This window comes from Trypanosoma rangeli (genome assembly GCF_003719475.1).
Source record: "Trypanosoma rangeli strain AM80 chromosome Unknown Tra_15.4_contig_00100, whole genome shotgun sequence".
NCBI lineage: Eukaryota > Euglenozoa > Kinetoplastea > Trypanosomatida > Trypanosomatidae > Trypanosoma > Trypanosoma rangeli.
In genome coordinates this window covers 36,469-54,163 of record NW_021705842.1, presented here as the reverse complement: position 1 = coordinate 54,163, position 17,695 = coordinate 36,469, and the positions used below count along the sequence as shown (strand labels likewise).

Genomic DNA, 17,695 nt, shown 5'->3' with positions numbered 1-17,695 from the left:
CAGCCTCTCGAGGAACTCTCCTTCCGTCCACGCGAGGTCCACGGCGCACAGGCCTGAGAGTCGCTCCACGTCGGTGGGTGCCATGATGATCTACAGCCGCGCCATCAGCGAGCATCGTCCACCCACGGAGAAGGAAGTGGCCATGCTTGAGAGGATCGAGGAGCGTGAGCAGCGAATCGCCGAGGCCAGACATCGTGTGGAGGTTGAAGAGGAGCATCGGGAGCAGGAGTTCATTCAAAAACAGCTGAAAAAACTAAAGCAGTCCATGCGGAACATAGTGGAGAAGGAGTACAAGAGAAACACGTCCATCAACTGTCTGCGAATAAAGCGAGAGGAGCAGATGATTATGATTCGTGAGCGACAGAGACGCATTGATGAGGAACGACAATTTCGGCGGGAATTGCGCGGAAGTGATAGGACTGCGTTGCGTGGGAATTCTGTGTGCCCAGAGTCTCACTGCTAGGATATTCCTATAAGAGGTGGTAAGGTTTTTCGCTTTCTCTTAAAGCACTCTCCTAACTGATGTAGTAGCGCAGTTCCTCCCGTCAGGTGATGATGCGAAATCCGGAATTTTGGCTATTGCGCCCCAGTCATCTATCTTCCGTTCTGTGCTGAAGTAGAGTGCGTTGCTGCTGCCGCTGTGGAGCTGTGGAGCTGTGCGTGGAGTTTGGAAAAGTGCATTTAGGTTTTATTTATTTTTGTATTACTGGGTCTGGGGATCCGCGCGTGTGGGGAGGTGCAGGGCGGAATTGTCATGTAGTTACTAGGACTGTTTTTTTTTTTCTGCCGGTGGATTAGGGAGGGGAAGAATAAAAATGTGTGTTTTTGTTGATGTTGCCTCACATACCTTTCTACTTTTTCATGATTTTTATGCGTAGGATGGTGGAACTCATTTGGGTCCTTTTGTATATATATTGTTTTTCTTTTTGTTCGTATATATATATGTAGCCCTGATGTGTTATTCTTCGTGATCCTTTCTAAGGGGGGAGATGTTGTTGTTGTTTTTTTTTGTTTTACTTTGTTTGTTTTGTTTGTCCTCGGGCCTCTTCTTTTTCGTGAGACTGTGCGGCGTGCGTTGGGCGGTTGTGTGGGGGAGGTGCATCTCCGTTGCCTCATTGCTGCTCCCGCTCCTCCGCCCCGCCTCATCCTTTTTTTTTTGTTTTTTTTTTGTTTTTGGTTTTTGATTTTGCCTCCAACGATCATCACTGCCGCGCAGTAGCGAAAGGAAGACCGCGGAAAACGACCCCACCGCTGGCCTAATGTGTTTGAGTTTCTCACCCCCACCCCGTGCGCACACGCACGCCTGCGTCTTCCCCCCTCCCCCCCCCCCCCCCCCCCCTTCCTCCCTTTATCTCTCTGTTTTATGTTGTTTTGAGCCCACACACAGTCAAAAAAGCGACGGTAGACAGTACCCCCAATCTACTTTCTATTCACTAAGGAAATCATGTGGGGTGTGGTGAGCAGTTCTGACCCCGATTCTTCTGCGATCTCCAGCGAGAGTGGCAGTCTAAGCCCCGCAGCTGCAGACATGATGGTGCGACTCGCGGTGGCAGTGCGAGGAACGTTTGCTGAAATGCGGGGGGAACAGTGGCCCCACCGCGGCTCGGTGTGTTCCAAGCGGCTTCAAGATCGGATACAGCGGGACTTTCCAGAAGAGTATGATGCGATTGTTAACAGTATCTACGGCCGCTCGTGGAAAAGGTATTTGGCAGCACGGGCAGGCATTCTATCTTTTGAGGAGGACTATGGCGCGTCACAACCCGACACGGAATGGCTGCTAGCGACAGGTGTACTGCGGTGCTATCTACGCACAGAAGATATCCAACGTGTGAGGGAGGCGGATGTGATTCTGGGACGCTTGGTGCGTGATAAGTGCCGGGGGGATCTGGAGAACAGCTGCCGCACCATTATCATGGAAGAGTTTGCCGCGTTGCTCTTCCGCCGATTCATGGGCGATGAAAGTGCTAATGATTCGGCTTGTCACATGGCAGAGGAGATGACAGGTGAAGCGAGTGATGAAACGGATGACAAAAATTTCTCTGTCGGGGACTACAGCCTCGGCAGCCTGGCGCTCTGGCAGTCGATTTTGTGCAGACTGTGGCTGCGGCCGGCGGAGGGCAGAAGGGTGCGTCTGCGTGACCTGCGGCGGCCGTGCCAGCAGCTTGGTTTTCATATTCGGCTGCGGTGCCGCTGGACTGAGCTACTCGGCAACAACCTACTGCAACGTTACATCCGCTCCTGTGTCCTCCGCGTGTTGCTCAACGCTGTGGCTCCCCCCTTGGAGCCGGCCACGGGCAGTCCCCCAGACGAGATGAATGGCGCGCTAGTGCTGAGGTTTGATGTGCTGCTTGGAGAATACATCCTGATACTTGAGGAAAGTAGGATGTGGGGCAGAATCCCGCCCATTATAGGGCACTTTTTGCGCCAAGAGTAAGTCTGTCCACCCAGCGCTCCAACAAGGAGGCCGAATGGGAAAAGTTGAGGGAATAAAAATGAGTTGTCACAGGCCTCAACTTTCCCGCGTCTGCGGCTTTCTTTGTTCTAATGCCACTTCCTCCCTCTCATGGTTTTGTTTTACATCATTCTCTTTGGGACCAACAGGGTGAGATCTTTTTTTGTCATTTTGTTTATTTGTTTCTTCCACGCATTCCCCTCCGTACATGGAGAAAAAGGGTGCTGTGCGGTGCCTTATCGCCTTGGATGTGTTTGTGTTTGTTGTGTTTCCTCGCGACGAGGAAACACTTTAAATGACATCTGAAGGACGTTTCTCGGCGCCTTTTATTTTTTTGGTTTTATTTTCACAAGTTGAGGGTGGAGGATGTTGTGATGACTTCTCCGCCCTTTTTACGGCTGTTGCCTCACTAATTTTTGCTTGCGTGTTTGTTCCTTTCCCCCGTTGTACGTCCGTTGCTACTGTGGGGCACGGATTTTTCATTGGTGCCTCCCCTCGCGCATACGAAGGGCCGAAGGGTTTGAACCGCTTCCGAACCTCCGCCGTCAGCGCACAGGGGAACGTGCGCTGTCGGTGTTCTTATTGGACGCTGTTGACGCTGCTGCGACATCGACAACGGCTGACCATCAATGAGGTTGTTTCCCATGGGTAATTTTGCCCTTGTCACTTCACAGTTTTCAAAATTTTTTTTTATCCTGGAGCTTCTTTTCTTGGGAGTTGAACTTTTACGTGGGTGACACCTTTGCCGGTGTCGCGCCGCTGTGGTGGCTGGTTTTGCCGGCCTTTTTTTTTTTTTGTTCCGCTGCCTGCCGTGATGCTGATCCCTCCATCACTGCCTTATGTGGCTCTTTCTTTCTTTTTTTTTTTGTTTCCCCTGTCTCGCTTTGCTGCTGCCGCTGCCAAGATTGTACAGGTGGGGCTGCGCCGATGGAGCCCGACGACGTTGCGGAGTACAGCCGCCAAAGCTACTGGGAGCGGCGCTATAGCAAGGAGGCGCACTACAACTGGTTCCCGTCCGTTCATCAGTCAGTGGTATTGGCACTCTGTGACGAGCTCGCGAAGACATTTGGGCTGCGTGAGGCTCAGGGTGCCGCAGTACCTGCTGAGGCCCACGCTGGCAGCCCAGTGCTGCGGGTGCTACACCTGGGCACTGGGAACTCATCGCTTTGCATGGACCTCTACGAGGCCGTGCGGGCGCGCCAGCTTCCATTCACCCTGGAGCAGGTGGCGATGGACTACGCGCCCAACGTCATCGCGAACATGCAGGCAAAGTACCCGCCTGGGGTGCTGCCAAACACGACGTGGAGAGTGGGCGATGTGCGCCGTCTTGAGGAGTTTCGTTTGTTGGGCCCCTTTGACGCTATTATTGACAAGGGCACGATGGATGCGCTTGAGAGCGACAAGGACAGTCCAACGATGGAGGATGACATCGGGGCCATGCTGCGCGGCGTCGATGGGCTATTGCAGCACGCCAAAGGGTACGGTACTTTCATGCAGGTAACGTGGGTTGTGCCCTACATGCGACTGCACTACACGAGGAGGGACGCGTTCGCATGGGGTGATCAGGTGCGTTACACCCTGCTTGGCGATAGCGATATGTACCGCCTCTTTGTGTACACCACAAAGCCGTAAGGCGTTACTGCAAACTCATCCTGCCTCTTGTTCGCTTAAACATACAACCAGTAATGCGGACACGGTTGCGTGCCGTCTACCCACACACCTACACACGCATGTTGCGGGGGAAGAGGCGCCAAACATTACGCTCGTGAGCGCTCTGTTTTGTTTATTTGTATTGTTTTACGTGTGTGTGTGTGTGTATTCATATTTTCCTTTTTTCCCCTATTTTTTTTTGTTGTTTATGTGTATGCCCTTTTCAGTGGTCACCGAAGGGGAGGTGGACCCGGTTGTTTCTTTGCCCCAGCGTGAGAGGAACAAGGCGATGATAGTGGCAAACGCTCTGCTTCGCCGTCTGTGCCCGCAGTGGGCCCGCATTACCATCGGCTGTGGTACGTGGATGCGCCACGCCGCGGTGGCGAGGCAGGCCACGGCTGGGAATAATAGCGAGCATCGGGGACGCGGCAAGAGCAGCGGGAAAGTTGGTTCCTCACGAAAGGTGCGCAAAGAGCCTTCGGGCGCAGCAAATGTTGTCGTGGGAAGTGCGGCGGAAGCGGTAGAAGCGGCGGCACCGCCTACACAGCAGCAGCGACACAAGACGGCTGCCACGCATTCTCCCCGGTCATCGCTTTGGTCGCCAACAGAGACGGAGTTCGAGGCGTTTGTGGCCAATCTGATGTTGTACCGCCGTGAATCACTGGAGCCTGTGCTGAGCGCTCTCAAGAAGGAGCGCGCTCTTTTTGAGGAGTCCGTGAAGCAGATGGAGACACATGTCGCGGAGTTGTACGCTGTGCGTCAGGAGATACGGGAACTGCTGCAGGAGGGAGCTGCCGTGCAGCGTCGGGCACTAGCAGAGGCACTGCGCGCCGACGTCGTCTCTGATGAGTCGGCGAAGGCAGAGGAGGAAGAGGAAGACGTAGACGTAGATGAGATATCACTTTGAGCCGGTGGTTGGGCTCGGCGTCGTGATGCGCACTGCGTGGGAGGAGGGGTATTACGGTGACGTTCGCTCTGCATTAACAATCAGCTGCTTAGGCACTGCGTTGCTCTGTCAATGGTTTCGCTTTATATTATCATTATTTATTTATTTTGCTTTTTTTTTTTTTGGACGCAGCAGGAGAGGGCGTGGGGGTACAGAAAGCATTCACCCGACCTCATGTTGCCCTCCGCGCGGGAGGTAGAGGAGGTCGTTGTGGCAACGCTGAAGGGCGGCAACTGGGCCCGTGCCGCGATGCTTCTCGCAGGGGCAGTGAAGCTGTCGTGCACCCCAACGGCACGGACGTACGCAGAGGTAGTGACAGCCGTATCAACGCGCAGCACATGGAAGGTAACTGTACAGGTGTTAGATCAATTGCAGACAAGTCCCCTCTCCGCTCGCGCCGTGTACCACACGGCGGCGGATGCAATACTTGCACGCCGCAGCGACGGTGCGGCGGAAACACTTCTCGCGCTTATTCTCGCGGCCCGACGCCGTCGCGTTCCAGTCTTGGCGCCCCACCACCACCTACAATGCAGCCGTCTGTTGCTGGACGCCGGTGATTGGCGTGGCGCCCTTCTTGTGGGCTCACAGGAGCGTCTGATTCAGCATGCACCGACGCTGGCCTGGCCAACGATGTTAGCGGCAGCGGCTGGTCGCCAATGGGTGGCAGGGTCAAAAATCATGTCTCTCCTGCTAGCCTCGGGTGGCGTGCCGAGTAAGGCCACGACGGAAAGTTTTATTCGCTGCTTTACTGTCACGTCGCCGTGGTGGCGGGCGCTGGCGGTGGCATCGGTGCTCACTTGTCGAGATGAGCCGGAGGTCAGGCAACGCGCGTGGGAGCTCCGCGAGGAGGTGCGGCGTCATGCGGAGTCGGAGTTGCCTGAAATAAAGGCCAGGGAAGAACGACGCCAAGCGTTGTTGCATGTCGCCGACTGTCGCCAAATGCCAGACGACCTCACGCTGGGGGAGGTTACGGAGGCTCTCGTGACGCTGAAGGAACGACAGTGGGAGAGGGCGTTGGAGCTCGTTCGCTTATTTCCGGCGCTGCTGGAGCTTACACCCAGACCACGCGCTCTGCTGTCTCCCATGGCTAGGCTCAACACTGTGCCACAGAGTTCCTTCTACTGGGAGGCTCTGTGGCAGACTGTTTCTGCGTCCCTCACCTCCGCCCCTATGGTCACCGTTCTTCACACAGCGAGTTTGTTTTTAGTGCACCTACGCAGCGGGGAGGAGCACGACATCGACACACAAACGAAGGTGAAGGAGGTGACACGCGCAAAAAACATTGTGATTGACTTTGTTAATGTAGCACGCACGCACGAAGTTGGGGTGCTGGACCCGGCCTGCCTTCACTCTGTAGTGCGGCTCAATTGTACGCGTGGGTGCTGGGAAGACGCGCTGGCTCTCACCGGGCGGCCCACTGTGGTGTTCACAGAACTTGCGGAGCGTGGCAACTGGCAGGCCGCCGTCGCCGTGTACGGTGGGATGCATCCAAGCGCCCAAGAGAGAGCTGGACCCCCGTTGGAGCACCTATTTATTTCAATGGGGTTGTGGATGCCTGCCCTACGCTACGCCCAAAGCCAGTTGCCTCGAGACACACTGAGGCTGCGCAGCCTGGCCATTCCGCTCTGTGCAGCTTTGGGCCAGTGGCGCCGCGCGCTGCATATGCTGTTTCGGCACGTTCCTACACCCACCGCAGCGGAAACGCGGCTGCAACGGTACTGCATTCTGCGTCACGTGGAAGCGACGATTTGTGAGGCGGTTGAGCGCGATGATTGGGAGAAGGCGCTGCAGGCGTGGGCTGTGGTTTGCCGGATTCCCCACCATGCTCGGACGCCACGCGCCAGCGGCGAGAGCGCGGGAGCGCCGGACGGGTTTGATCAATTCCGGATCCGGCCTAATGTTGTGAAGTGCACAGCTAAACTACTGCTTGAGCACCAACGCTACGACGCATGCTGCTTGGTGCTTTCCTTGCACACGCCCACTGCCGCGGACCCCATTCTTCTTCGCTGCTTCCAGCTCTTTTACCACATTCGTCTCTCCCCACTTTCTTACGGACGTGTTCTGCAGCAGTACAGGGAAACGTATGCGGCACACCGGGTGGTGCTTGACTGCTACGCGGTTCTGGCGCTAAGCTTGAGCGGAAATCATTTGGGTGCATTCTGGATTCTTCGTGGCCTCTCGTTATTGCGGGACACAAAGGCTGCGAACGCCGTCGTGCGCGGGTTAGAGGAGGTGCCTCACGTGAAAAAGATGCTTGCGTCCATCCTTCTAGAAGCGGCAACGCCGTCACAGACAGCTGACGTGGAGGCCGTCGTGGAAATTCTTACGCCGTGCGTGAAATCAATTGAGGATGTCAATTTATTCAACCGGCCTTTGCTGGTGTACTGGGAAAGTGACAGCGATGCCCTTCGCGCGTGTGCCGTTCGCATGGCGATAAAACTTTTGCAGCACATGATGCAGCAGGAACTTCCTGCACCCTGGGTCGTTTTGCGCGTTGTGGCGGGCGGGATTGAGCGCCACACGGAGAGTTCTGCTGCGCATCTCCTCTACGAGGCTCTACGGCAGCGTGCCACGTTGGGCACAGCGGAACAGGTGGAAGGGGACGCTGAAGGGAAGGGTGAGTCGTGGCGACCGTCACAGAAGGAGCGGGATGCCTTTTTTAGGCGGTGTGCACAGAGTTTCCTACGTATGGGGCATTGGGGCCGCGCCCTTGCTGCGATGCAGGCATGCGAGAAGACCGACGAGATGGCACTCTTCCAGGCAGCTGTTCTTTTGAAGGAGGAAAACGAGAGCCGTGTACGGGCCGCACATCGTGTCATTTTGGAGGCAACAGCAACGGATGACACAAACACCGGGGCTGGTCTGCACTCCCTCGTGCCTGGGCGTCAGGTGGAGGAGGTGTTGGTGGCGCTGACGCACCTTCAGGCATGGAAAGCCGCCTTGGTGGTGTTTAACAGCGTCATGGGAGCAAAAGGAAGATGTTCACGCGGGGCAGCTGGGCGCTTAAGCAGCGGCGTCGCTAATGCTCTGCTTTCAACGGTGGCAACTTTTGGTTCCTGGGAAGTCGCATTGAGACTCTTGACGACGGTGCAGCAGGAATTCTCACCCGTGAGTGCCCTCATGGAAAAGGGTCTCACAGATGTGTTGCGCTCCGTGCGGAGTCACAGCGGTGCCGTCATGTGCAGCAAAGTGATGCTGTTTATTGTGCAGGAGATGGGTGCGGTGCCGACACCGACGCAGTACGAGGTGCTCTTGAGTTCCTGTCTGGGCTCAAGGTTGGCTGTCGTGGAGCGCGACGCCTGCGCTAGCAATCTTAGGCGTCTTAGCCACTCCCTCAGCGAGCGGCAAGTCATTGACCTTATTGTTGCCATCACCACGGCAGGCCGCTCCTGGGAAGAGGCGGAGGTCGGTGCCAGGAGCGAGCAACGGCAGCGTGGAGGCGCGCGTGGTTGCTCTCACCCGACGTGCTGGATCCCTGTCGAGCGTCCACCCCTAACCGGGGATGAGCTTCACCACTTCTCGCAGCTTGCCCCCCGCATTGTGCTTTCCACCTCACGGGGGCTGGAGGCACTTGCTCGGGCCTTCTCGGGGCGTTTCAGGCCTTTTGAGCTGAAACTTCTGCTGCAGCACTACCGCACGGAGGTGCTGGAGCGGGTGCGAGAGACGGATAGCGGCGTGGCGGTGTTGGATACACAGCTGGTTGAATACTGCAGGGAAAATAGGTTTCTGCACATCCTTCTCTTATCGCACGAGCGTGTGTGGCAACGACCGTTGCTTCCGGTGGTAGGGCAGGGGGCAGCGGCTTTCATAGAACGACTAACGTCAGACGTGTTTCACGGGTTTGCGTCCCCGCGCACGGTGGCTGCAGTGTGGGAGGCATGTTATCCGTATGTGGCACAGCTGGCAGCTCGGCGGTGGCCATGGCTGTGCGAGTACGAGCTGCTGCGGGCAGTACGAAGAAGTGGCGGAAGGCCTCCAGCGTTTCTTCGCACACGACCAGATGCCTCGCGGGCTGAGATTGCGTCCTATTGGGCCACGTACGGTCGCGCCATTTGGCCGGAACTGTTTTTTAGTGGTCCGGAACTCTGCCAGCTGGCGGTGTACGTACCTCTTGTTGAGCAGCTGCTGGGCGACGAACAGGGGCTCCGTGAACTCTGCTTCGGTATTGAGGCGGCCCACTTTTCGGCGGAGGCGATACCGCATAGCGAGGAGCTGCTGCGTCAACCGCGCTCAGCGAGGGCCATTCGAGCCGTCTTCAATTTGGCCTTTAAATCACTAAAACGTCTGCATATGCAACTCGATCTGGACGCCCGCGGTGGGAGGTTTTACTACCACCATCACCCAGATGTCATACTCTGGCAGAGGTACTCCGCGGGAGCCCTCATGGCAGAGCGACTGCCGCGGTGGGCGCTTGCGCTGCGCATCATTCACCACTACCGGCGTTCCACGGCAACCACGCTGCCACCACGCATGCTGGCTGCTCTCTTCTCCGCCTGCGCGGCCGACGCTGCTGAGAGCGTTCGCATTTCACAGCAGAAGGAGAAGCAGCCGTGGGAGTCCTCATTCTGGGAACTGGCAATTCAGTGCACACAGGCCGTTGAGCCTAACTGTACTCCGGCATTGTGGCATCATGCGATACAGCTGGCGTTGTTGTCAAAGCCGTCCGGCGACGGCGCGGCAATGGCTGCTGAAGAATGCCGCCTAGCGGAGATGCATGACGCCTCCCTACAGGCCACCACTCGTGTTGTGCTTAGTCATGCGAAGAGAGCGAATGGGACTCTTCCCTTTCGTGTCTCCCTGTTGTTGATTGACCAAATGAAGGCGTTAATAGACGAGGTGCGCTTCCATGACTACGCCCGGGACGCGTGCAGCCAGGGGGACGATGCCCTCACTGTCTGGGCACTGTTGCAGGAGGGGGACTGCCTGCAAAAGATGGAGCCGCAGCACGCCGTGCTGTTGAGGAGGCTTGTGCTGGAGGGGGGGGGGGGACCTTGCGGGGAGGTTGTCTCGGATTAATATGAGGTTGGTGCCGCCCCCTTGTTTTATCAGTGAATTATTTGTTTATTTCGCGAGTCGCAGTCCATTTTATATATCGAAGGAGTGAGTGAGTGAGAGAGAGAGAGAGAAAGGGAAAAGGGGAACTTTTTTTTCTTTTTTGCTTCTTTCCCCCTCCGTGCCTCATAGTCGTTGATTCTCTCTTTCCTTCCAATCAGAAGAAAGTGGAGTAGTGGTTGTCGTGCTGGAATGTCCACCATGCAGCCGTCCAGTAGCGAGTTTATTCTGCCGAGCCGCTTTACTACCGTGCGCCCGCTCACCTGGTGTATCGTGATGGACGACACGAAGAGGGCGCTGGCCGCACGCTACGGCGGTGAGTTCTTTCCGCAGCAGCTGCCGGATGCGGTGACCCTCTGCAGCCGTGACCAGCGCATGCGCGAGGCGGCACGGGGATGGAAGACCTTGGTGACTGGGCTCGGCGGCGGCGGAACGCGTGACACGTGCAACGATGCGAGAGCAGCGGCCAATGGGGTGTCGTTGTCGTGCCGCCCACAGCAGGGGGCGGGACCCTACACGGAGGCGGCGTATTTCCTCACAGAGCGCATCCTGATGGTCGGAAAGAGTGCACCGTCGCGGCTGCAACGCTCCCCACCGCGCGACGGTTTCCCAAGGGAGGTGCCTGTTTCATTGTTTCACTGAGGCAGTATCTGTGCGGTGTACTGCGGTGCTGTGAGGGAGTGGGTGGGGGCGCCAGGGCCAGCAAGGCGTCTAAAGTGTCTGTTTCCTCATTCTTGCCATCTCAAATATTTCTTCCTTCTATATGTTTTTTCATTCTTTCTTTTTGTAACTGCGTCCTCCACTGCCATCAAGCTTTGTAAAAAGGTTTAACGGCGTACAGTACTTTTTTTTAGTTTTTTGGGTGGGGGAAACAACACGTGTACACGGCGTAGTCTTTTTTGGTCTCAATGGGCCTTGCATCTGTTCGCGTCGTCTTCTGCGTCTTGCTGCTGTTCTTACCAGTCTGTCGGGCGGCATGGTCGCTGTGGCTCACGTCACCGTCTACCGCTGCCCCGGAAAAAGAAAATAACGCGGCTGTCACACCGGCGCTGGAGCATTCTGAACATCGCGTGCAGCTGCCACATCGTTTCTCTCTGCGGAAGAAAAAAGACACTCGTCACGAGCAGCAGGCGGCGCATTTGTTGCATGAATGGGAGGAAAAGGGTCGCATAAGCTCCTGTTGGAAGCGGGCCGTGGAGGCGCTAAAGGAGGACTGCAGTTCACTTCGCTCGGATGACGGGGCACGCAGTCGCTTGGCATTGGCGATGGCCGCGTGCGATGCTGCAGCGGACGGCGGGCGCCGTGCTTGGCCCCACTGCGTCTCTGAAACAAGAGTGCGGAGGTGCGTCGACCACCTTGACGACGCGCAGTACCTCGTGTACGTGCAGTACCGACTTCACACCGATGTGCTGTGCCTGTACATCCAGGAGGAGGCGTTTCAGGAACGCACGGAGATGGCGGTGCAGGCTCTCTACGCCGGCGCAGCGGCGGCCTCAGAGACGCTAGAGGCCTTGCAGAGCTCCAGCAGTGAACTTCACTTGTCCGTGCAAAGGGCGGCGGAGCAACAGTCCATCAACTTGGATGAAACGCGGAACCTGAACGACCAGCTGCGGGAGCTTCGCAGTGGCCAAAGCGTGGCGTTTGAGTCGTTGCGGGGCAGCACAGAGCGCATCGTGCGTTCTTTGGCGGATGCGAGTCTGCATCTGAACGAACTGCACACGACGCTTGACGAGAGCACTGCGCAGGCTGCTGCTGCTGTGCGGGACGTGGCGCGGGAGGCGACGGAGTTTCAGAAGCGTATCGAGCTCCACGCCAGCGGGATGCTAAATGTACTGGAGCGAATCGAAATCTTCCAGCGGCGGCTCCTAGAAAAAACAATAGGGCTGAATGAGATGATGCGTGCCGCCGTCCTCCTTATGGTGCTCCTGCTGCTTACCGTCCCCTCACGCACTGCCGCCGCACGACGGCCGTGCATGGGTGTCGTAACCTTGGCGTATGCGCTGCGCGCGTTTGTCCTTCCAGTCCCACGTAGTGTGGTGGGCAACAACGCGTTCTTTGCCACTGTTGTTTTCCTCTCAGGGGCAATCCTTGTCTTTTTTGCCTGTGCCTACCGGTCTCCAGAGTACACGTTGCGGGTGCTTCTTCGGAACGAGATACACTACGCTATGACTGACGCCCGCCTCTTTTTTATGGAGGACATCCGGCAGGTGCTGGTTGAGGTGTTGGATGCTACGCTGCAGCGACTCGACAAGAATGATGTGCGGCAGCGCCGGCCGAAGGATAATTCGCTGTTGTTCGCCGTAGAGGAGGCCAACACGAACGAGGCGCACACTCCTGTAGCTGCAGCGAAGGTTGCAGCAAAAGTGACGCACCGTCGGAGCCGCTCTCGTCTCCGCTGAGGGAGTGGGACAAGGGCAACAGTCATGTAAGGCCCACCGTGTTCTATAAACATTTGCATATATATATATATATATATGCATACATGTGCATACATTAATGTTGCCTTGTTTCCCTTTCTTTCTTTCTTTCTCTTGTGTCACAAGGTGAACACATTTTTGTTGGGCTTTGGGACTGGGTTATTATTATTATTATCAATAATATGGCTGTGCATGCGTTACGCACTGTTACCGCAGCAGCGGCTTGTACTTTTTGTTTTTGTTTTTGTTTTTGTTTTTGTTTTTCTGGCGCGTGAAAACCCCCCAGAAACGATAGCTGGAAGGGTCACACGCGCCGCCACACAGCACAGCGCCCTGTGTGTCTACCCTGCGCCTTGTTTTGCCTGCGTGTATGGTTGTGTGTGTGTGTGTGTGCGCTCATCTACCACTGTGTCTTCGCTGCTGGTGTTGTCCTACTGTATTTGGTTCACCTTTTTATGTAGTTAATTGTTTGTTTGTGTGTGCCTTGTTCGTTTACGTCCGCCACACTTCAGCCACAAGGTCCAGCCAGCGCGTTATTCATGCCGGATGCTGTCGAGAGTATGCGAGCCGCGGAGGCGGAGCTCGCGGGGTGGCTGCATGTGACCAATCAGCTGCTGTTGGACGGCGCGCGGCACGCGCTGGCGCGGGTGGAGGAGCCTGCCCAGCGGACGGCGGTGCAGGCGGCGTACGTCGAAGGGCTCACAGTGTTGCTCCACTCTCACGCTGCCATTGTGAGTTCCGCACTCTCCACCGCCACGGCGGAGGCGGAGGCAGAGCCGGAGGTTGAGAAAACGCGGGCCGCCAAGAGGGAGCTGGCCGACACAGAGATGCGCCAGCTGGCGCAGCAGAAGCTGGAACTCGAACAGGAGGTTGCGGCGCTCCAGAAAGAAGCGCGGCGGTCGGCGGAGGCAGTGAGTGCCGCCCGCCTCGATGCCGACGCGGTGCGGAGCGAGGTGGTGCAGGAGCAGCAAGTACTGGAGGCGCTGCGGCGAGAGAGGCGGGTTGAGGTGGCGCGACAGAGGGAGGAGCACGAACGCCACATGTCTGAGGCGCGGCAGGAGCTGCTGCAGGCAAAGGAGGAGTACGCGGTGGAGGAACGGCGGCTGCAGGCGGTGCGTCAGCAGCTTCGCTTGCTTGCGGCCACGCTCGCGCGGCTTCGTGACGGGGATGCAGAGGCGGGGGAGGAGTCGATGTCCTACGAGGAGCCGAGCGAGAGTTTACGCCAGATTTTTGAGAAATTGGTGGAGTTCGCGGAGGTGGCGCGGCGGACACAGCAGGAGCTTCAAGAGGAGGCGGCGGCGCTGCGCGAACAGCTGGCCGCGGAGGAGTCCATGTTGCACCACAACGGGCTTCGGCCGCTCTATCAACGCATTCTGCCGCCCCCTGCGGTGAACCCCGTGGCTCTCAAACTGCGGGAGCTGCGACCTCAAGGGGCAAAGACTCCCTGCGGTGTCGTCAACACACCGCGAATGTCAAATAGGCAGCCGCAGCAGCATAATTATTATTATTATTATTACGGCCATGTTAGAGGAGACGTCGCTGCCGCATCCTCGCCCGGGTCGCTGTGTCAGACACCGAACGCCCGGGTCCCGGATGAGGTCTCGTCCCTAGTGACGGCGTGGAGGGAGCGGATGGCCGCTCTAAAGGCGGAATTGCGTGACCTTCGCCGGGAGATTGGCAGATAGGCCTGTATCACACACGTGCACATCCTCGCCTGTTTGTCCAGACATTTGTGCGCTCTTCTTGGTGGTGGTGGTGGTGGTGTTTGTTTGCGATATATATCTTTCTGTGCCTTTTTTTTTTGCCGATGCACGTGGGTTTCATGCATTTTTTACGGCGTTCCCTTTACGCACACCATTTTTACTGCCTTCGCTTGACGGTAATACGCGCTTCTGTTTGTTTGTTGTGTATATGTTTCCTTTGTTTTTTTTGTTTTCTGCGGCAAGGAAAGGAGCACGTTCGACAGAGACGCATGCAGCAGACGTCGACGACAGCAGTCGTGGTAGGGGGTGTGCAAGAGCTTGCGCCGCTGCGCTCGCACGTTTGCCTGCCGGGTGACCCTGTACTGTTGCTGGATCCCACGGCGGTGGTGGCGCTTGGAAACGGTCTTCGTCCCGTGTCGCAGGCCCCAGCGCACAATAGAAGTGGCGTCGGCGCCGCTGGAGAAGGAGGAAACACGGTGGTGGTTGCGGAGCTCTGCGGACCGGTGGCGTGCAGTGTGGGGCCGAACCGTGTGCGGCGTTATACGCTCGACGCCCCCGCTGCTCGCCGCTACGTGTACGCTCCGCGGGATCCCGTTGTGGCGGTAGTCGTGAAGAAGACGACTAGTTACTACTACTGCTACACTGGCGCGGCGATGCCGGCGGTGCTCGATGCGCTGAGCTTTGACGGGGCCACTAAGTCGAGTCGGCCTCGCCTGCAGGAGGGCGACATTGTCTATGCCTTTGTGAGGCCGAGGCTGGGCGGTGCCGAAGCTGTGGAAGACGCGTCGGACGAGGTGGAGCTGAGCTGCATGGCGGGTGAAGTTGGCCTTGCCGCGAAGGACTGGACGTCCGCAGAGGCAGTGTTCGGGCCACTTGCGGGTGGCACTGTGGTGCGCGTCCCGATTCCGTACGCTCGAAGCTTGCTGACGGGCGACGGCGCCGTACAGCTGCTTTCGCTGCTGGGTGAGCGGGTGCCGTTTGAGGTGTGCGTGGGCGTGAATGGCCTTGTGTGGGTGCGGGGGCAGGCCAGCGACGTCGACGCGGCGGTGGCGGCGCGGCGTACGATTGCAGTGGCCGCGTGTATCGTGGAGGCTCAGGACGATGCGACGCCGGAGGAGATGGAAAGTCGCGTGCGGAGCTACTTTCCGGGGGAAGGTAACTAAATCTAAAACCCTCGCTGAGTGCAAGTAATGTGTCACCCTTTCCTTCCATGTGATGCCTCTCCCTCTCCCTTTCGCCTGCTTGTCGCATGTCATCCTTCCCTCTCGATACTAGCGATGCCCGTGTTTTTTTTATGAACCCCCTGCAACACCGCGTTCCCATCTTTTGTTGTTGTTTTGCCTGCGGGTGCGCGTGTGTGCCGTGTCACTGGCGCAGAAAAAGCCGGATAGGCAGCGAAGGGAAGGGAAGGGGAGGGGAGGAACGCAAACACACACACACACACACACACACACACAGAGGGAAAGAGAGGGTGGGCAGCTGTGGGAAAAGGTTGGTGTCTTGCAGCTGCAATGCCGGACTACACATCGTTCGTGAAGTACTTCAATGAGTACCCGAACATTCCCGCGAGCGAGACATCGGCGTATAGCCGCATCGCGGATACAACCTGGCGTCTCTTAACGGCCTCTGAGAAGGACAACACCGGCGCAAAAAGCTCCGCCGCGACGGCGGCGGGGTGCCCCCCAATTGTCATTGGGCGGCTGCTTGTGTCTACCGAGGATCGCTGGCGCATTCAGGCGCATATACGGCGCGAGGAGGCGAAGGCCGGCGCCGGAAGAAAGGAGTACAACAAGAAGGTGACGCGTGCGACGATAAACACAAAGGGACCGCTGCAAAACGGGGGATTTCCCCCTGGGAGGGGTCGGTCAGTGTGATTTTTTTGACGGTGTCTGTTTGTTTTACTTTTGTTTGATTGTTTTCCGTTTTGTTTTGTCCCCTGCACCGCTGTTGCTGTTGCTGTTGCTGCACCCCAGTTCCCCTCGCCGCCTCCTTCGGCATCTGCATGGTTCACGTTACAAGGGTGTGAGCAGTTACTCCACAGACACACACAGAAGAAGGGGAGTGACGTGAAGTAGGCCGTCGTCAAAGCATGGCACAGGCCGAAATGGAAATTCCGGCACCCTCTTCTACCAGTGAGGCAAAAAAAGGGGGAGGCCTCCAACAGCTAGCCGTGGTCTCGCCGCAGTGGGCGGCGGCAGCGGAACTTGACGCCAGTCACGGAGATGACCTCCACAAGCAGCAGGATAACTTGGGGGTCCCGCCGCTATGTCCCAGTCGTTCCAGCGGTGTAGGCACTGAGACCGCGCCGGAGCAGTACCCGGTTGAACTCCTGCACAGGGCCGCGCAGATCATTAAGGAAGAGCGGGCACGCAGCGCCGCCCTGCAGCAGGAGCTGAATGCGTTGCGCAAGTCCGCCGCAGTGAAGTCGGCTGCGCAGCAGCTCCAGCTAGAGAACCAGGAGCTCAAACGGCGGCTGCTGTCACTGCAGAGGCAGGTGGATGGGACACAGGCGTCCGAGCTACCGGCTAAACACCAGGGAGGAAAGGGTAAATGTCACACACCGTTTAGATGTAGCACCTCTCCCTCACTGGAGCATAACGGCAGGGCTTCATCGAGGCCGTCGGCGTCGCGGACGCCACTTACACCCTCTTCTACGAACGGTGTTGTTGGTGGAAGCTACAGCGACACAAGACACAAGAAGCGGCAGGCCGCCTCGCTGCAGCGCCAACATTTACTCGCCTCCAGCGAGAGTTCGAGGGAGCGGACCTTTGTTGGCTCGCAGCGGCCCGTTGAAAGACGACCACCTGCTTCGCTGGCCTCACCACCGCCATCACCAGAGGTTTCGCAGAAGCCCTCAACTACGGCCAACGAGAAGGAAGCAGTGGTTGTGGGAATGCCACAGCCTTTTTCGAAGTCCCCTGTTGCAAGGGAGCTCTGGCGTGCCACTACCGCACACGACTGTGAGAAGGCGTACAGCTTGGGAATGATCACACGTCTTCGCCGCGCGATGGCACCGCCGCCTACAAAGGAACAGCTGGGCGAGGTTATTCAGGCCATGGTGCACGAGGTCGTGCGGGATGCACGTAGAAGGGGAATTAGTCTGAAAATGACGCGCCAGGCGCCGTGTGTGTACCGCTGTGAGCTCTATGGCACTGTCGCCACCAATAGAAAAGGTAAGGACGCTACCGCACGCGTTGTGCACCTCTCCATCGTCAGTGGACGCCTTGCCGTGAAGGTGGGCAGCGGTCACGAAAACTTTTTAGAATATTTGGAACGATGTCGCTCCCTATCAAGCGTCATGGACTCTAGAGGGGAAAAAAACATGTGGGGAGGCCGCTAGTGGTGTAGAAGCACGAGGCCAAGGCAGCTGCCCTTGACTGTGTCTGGTGATAGATGTGTGCCGCTGCGGTTGTGCTGCGTGCATATTATGGTATGTTACATGCACTCCCCCCCCCCCCCATCTCTTCATGTCTTT

The 17,695-nt window shown here is 57.4% G+C and overlaps 11 protein-coding genes across 11 annotated transcripts, besides 16 other annotated features; all 11 read left to right on the top strand.

The window, feature by feature from the left end:
* TraAM80_03739 (uncharacterized protein) lies at nt 1–463 on the top strand (the record flags this gene model as incomplete). Its single annotated transcript, XM_029380692.1, has 1 exon — nt 1–463. A coding segment is annotated over one exon (463 nt), but the record flags the coding sequence as incomplete, so codon positions are not given.
* Nucleotides 464–990: 527 nt separating this feature from the next.
* Nucleotides 991–1,035: a microsatellite.
* A 113-nt stretch (nt 1,036–1,148) lies between these two features.
* Nucleotides 1,149–1,189: a microsatellite.
* Nucleotides 1,190–1,312: 123 nt separating this feature from the next.
* Nucleotides 1,313–1,347: a microsatellite.
* A 97-nt stretch (nt 1,348–1,444) lies between these two features.
* Nucleotides 1,445–2,434, top strand: TraAM80_03738 (uncharacterized protein; the record flags this gene model as incomplete). The annotated part of the gene is made up of 1 exon (XM_029380691.1): nt 1,445–2,434. The coding sequence occupies one exon, from the start codon at nt 1,445–1,447 to the stop codon at nt 2,432–2,434; it is 990 nt and encodes a 329-aa protein (XP_029239534.1).
* An 864-nt stretch (nt 2,435–3,298) lies between these two features.
* Nucleotides 3,299–3,324: a microsatellite.
* Nucleotides 3,325–3,379: 55 nt separating this feature from the next.
* TraAM80_03737 (uncharacterized protein) lies at nt 3,380–4,084 on the top strand (the record flags this gene model as incomplete). Its single annotated transcript, XM_029380690.1, has 1 exon — nt 3,380–4,084. One exon carries the CDS (start codon nt 3,380–3,382, stop codon nt 4,082–4,084), a length of 705 nt encoding a protein of 234 aa, XP_029239533.1.
* A 232-nt stretch (nt 4,085–4,316) lies between these two features.
* Nucleotides 4,317–5,009, top strand: TraAM80_03736 (putative kinesin; the record flags this gene model as incomplete). Its single annotated transcript, XM_029380689.1, has 1 exon — nt 4,317–5,009. One exon carries the CDS (start codon nt 4,317–4,319, stop codon nt 5,007–5,009), a length of 693 nt encoding a protein of 230 aa, XP_029239532.1.
* Nucleotides 5,010–5,142: 133 nt separating this feature from the next.
* Nucleotides 5,143–5,172: a sequence feature (A-rich).
* A 50-nt stretch (nt 5,173–5,222) lies between these two features.
* On the top strand, nt 5,223–10,064 carry TraAM80_03735 (putative NADH-dependent fumarate reductase; the record flags this gene model as incomplete). The annotated part of the gene is made up of 1 exon (XM_029380688.1): nt 5,223–10,064. One exon carries the CDS (start codon nt 5,223–5,225, stop codon nt 10,062–10,064), a length of 4,842 nt encoding a protein of 1,613 aa, XP_029239531.1.
* Nucleotides 10,065–10,146: 82 nt separating this feature from the next.
* Nucleotides 10,147–10,180: a microsatellite.
* Nucleotides 10,181–10,292: 112 nt separating this feature from the next.
* On the top strand, nt 10,293–10,742 carry TraAM80_03734 (uncharacterized protein; the record flags this gene model as incomplete). Its single annotated transcript, XM_029380687.1, has 1 exon — nt 10,293–10,742. The coding sequence occupies one exon, from the start codon at nt 10,293–10,295 to the stop codon at nt 10,740–10,742; it is 450 nt and encodes a 149-aa protein (XP_029239530.1).
* A 107-nt stretch (nt 10,743–10,849) lies between these two features.
* Nucleotides 10,850–10,884: a sequence feature (A-rich).
* A 124-nt stretch (nt 10,885–11,008) lies between these two features.
* On the top strand, nt 11,009–12,499 carry TraAM80_03733 (putative glucosamine-fructose-6-phosphate aminotransferase; the record flags this gene model as incomplete). The annotated part of the gene is made up of 1 exon (XM_029380686.1): nt 11,009–12,499. The coding sequence occupies one exon, from the start codon at nt 11,009–11,011 to the stop codon at nt 12,497–12,499; it is 1,491 nt and encodes a 496-aa protein (XP_029239529.1).
* A 44-nt stretch (nt 12,500–12,543) lies between these two features.
* Nucleotides 12,544–12,591: a microsatellite.
* Nucleotides 12,592–12,676: 85 nt separating this feature from the next.
* Nucleotides 12,677–12,701: a microsatellite.
* Nucleotides 12,702–12,746: 45 nt separating this feature from the next.
* Nucleotides 12,747–12,781: a microsatellite.
* A 99-nt stretch (nt 12,782–12,880) lies between these two features.
* Nucleotides 12,881–12,910: a microsatellite.
* A 146-nt stretch (nt 12,911–13,056) lies between these two features.
* TraAM80_03732 (uncharacterized protein) lies at nt 13,057–14,202 on the top strand (the record flags this gene model as incomplete). Its single annotated transcript, XM_029380685.1, has 1 exon — nt 13,057–14,202. One exon carries the CDS (start codon nt 13,057–13,059, stop codon nt 14,200–14,202), a length of 1,146 nt encoding a protein of 381 aa, XP_029239528.1.
* A 59-nt stretch (nt 14,203–14,261) lies between these two features.
* Nucleotides 14,262–14,281: a microsatellite.
* A 129-nt stretch (nt 14,282–14,410) lies between these two features.
* Nucleotides 14,411–14,452: a sequence feature (A-rich).
* A 37-nt stretch (nt 14,453–14,489) lies between these two features.
* TraAM80_03731 (ribosomal rRNA processing protein 40) lies at nt 14,490–15,383 on the top strand (the record flags this gene model as incomplete). Its single annotated transcript, XM_029380684.1, has 1 exon — nt 14,490–15,383. The coding sequence occupies one exon, from the start codon at nt 14,490–14,492 to the stop codon at nt 15,381–15,383; it is 894 nt and encodes a 297-aa protein (XP_029239527.1).
* Nucleotides 15,384–15,610: 227 nt separating this feature from the next.
* Nucleotides 15,611–15,648: a microsatellite.
* Nucleotides 15,649–15,677: a microsatellite.
* Nucleotides 15,678–15,731: 54 nt separating this feature from the next.
* Nucleotides 15,732–16,094, top strand: TraAM80_03730 (uncharacterized protein; the record flags this gene model as incomplete). The annotated part of the gene is made up of 1 exon (XM_029380683.1): nt 15,732–16,094. The coding sequence occupies one exon, from the start codon at nt 15,732–15,734 to the stop codon at nt 16,092–16,094; it is 363 nt and encodes a 120-aa protein (XP_029239526.1).
* A 12-nt stretch (nt 16,095–16,106) lies between these two features.
* Nucleotides 16,107–16,153: a sequence feature (A-rich).
* A 156-nt stretch (nt 16,154–16,309) lies between these two features.
* On the top strand, nt 16,310–17,560 carry TraAM80_03729 (putative myosin heavy chain; the record flags this gene model as incomplete). The annotated part of the gene is made up of 1 exon (XM_029380682.1): nt 16,310–17,560. One exon carries the CDS (start codon nt 16,310–16,312, stop codon nt 17,558–17,560), a length of 1,251 nt encoding a protein of 416 aa, XP_029239525.1.
* Between the last annotated feature and the right edge of the window lie 135 nt (nt 17,561–17,695).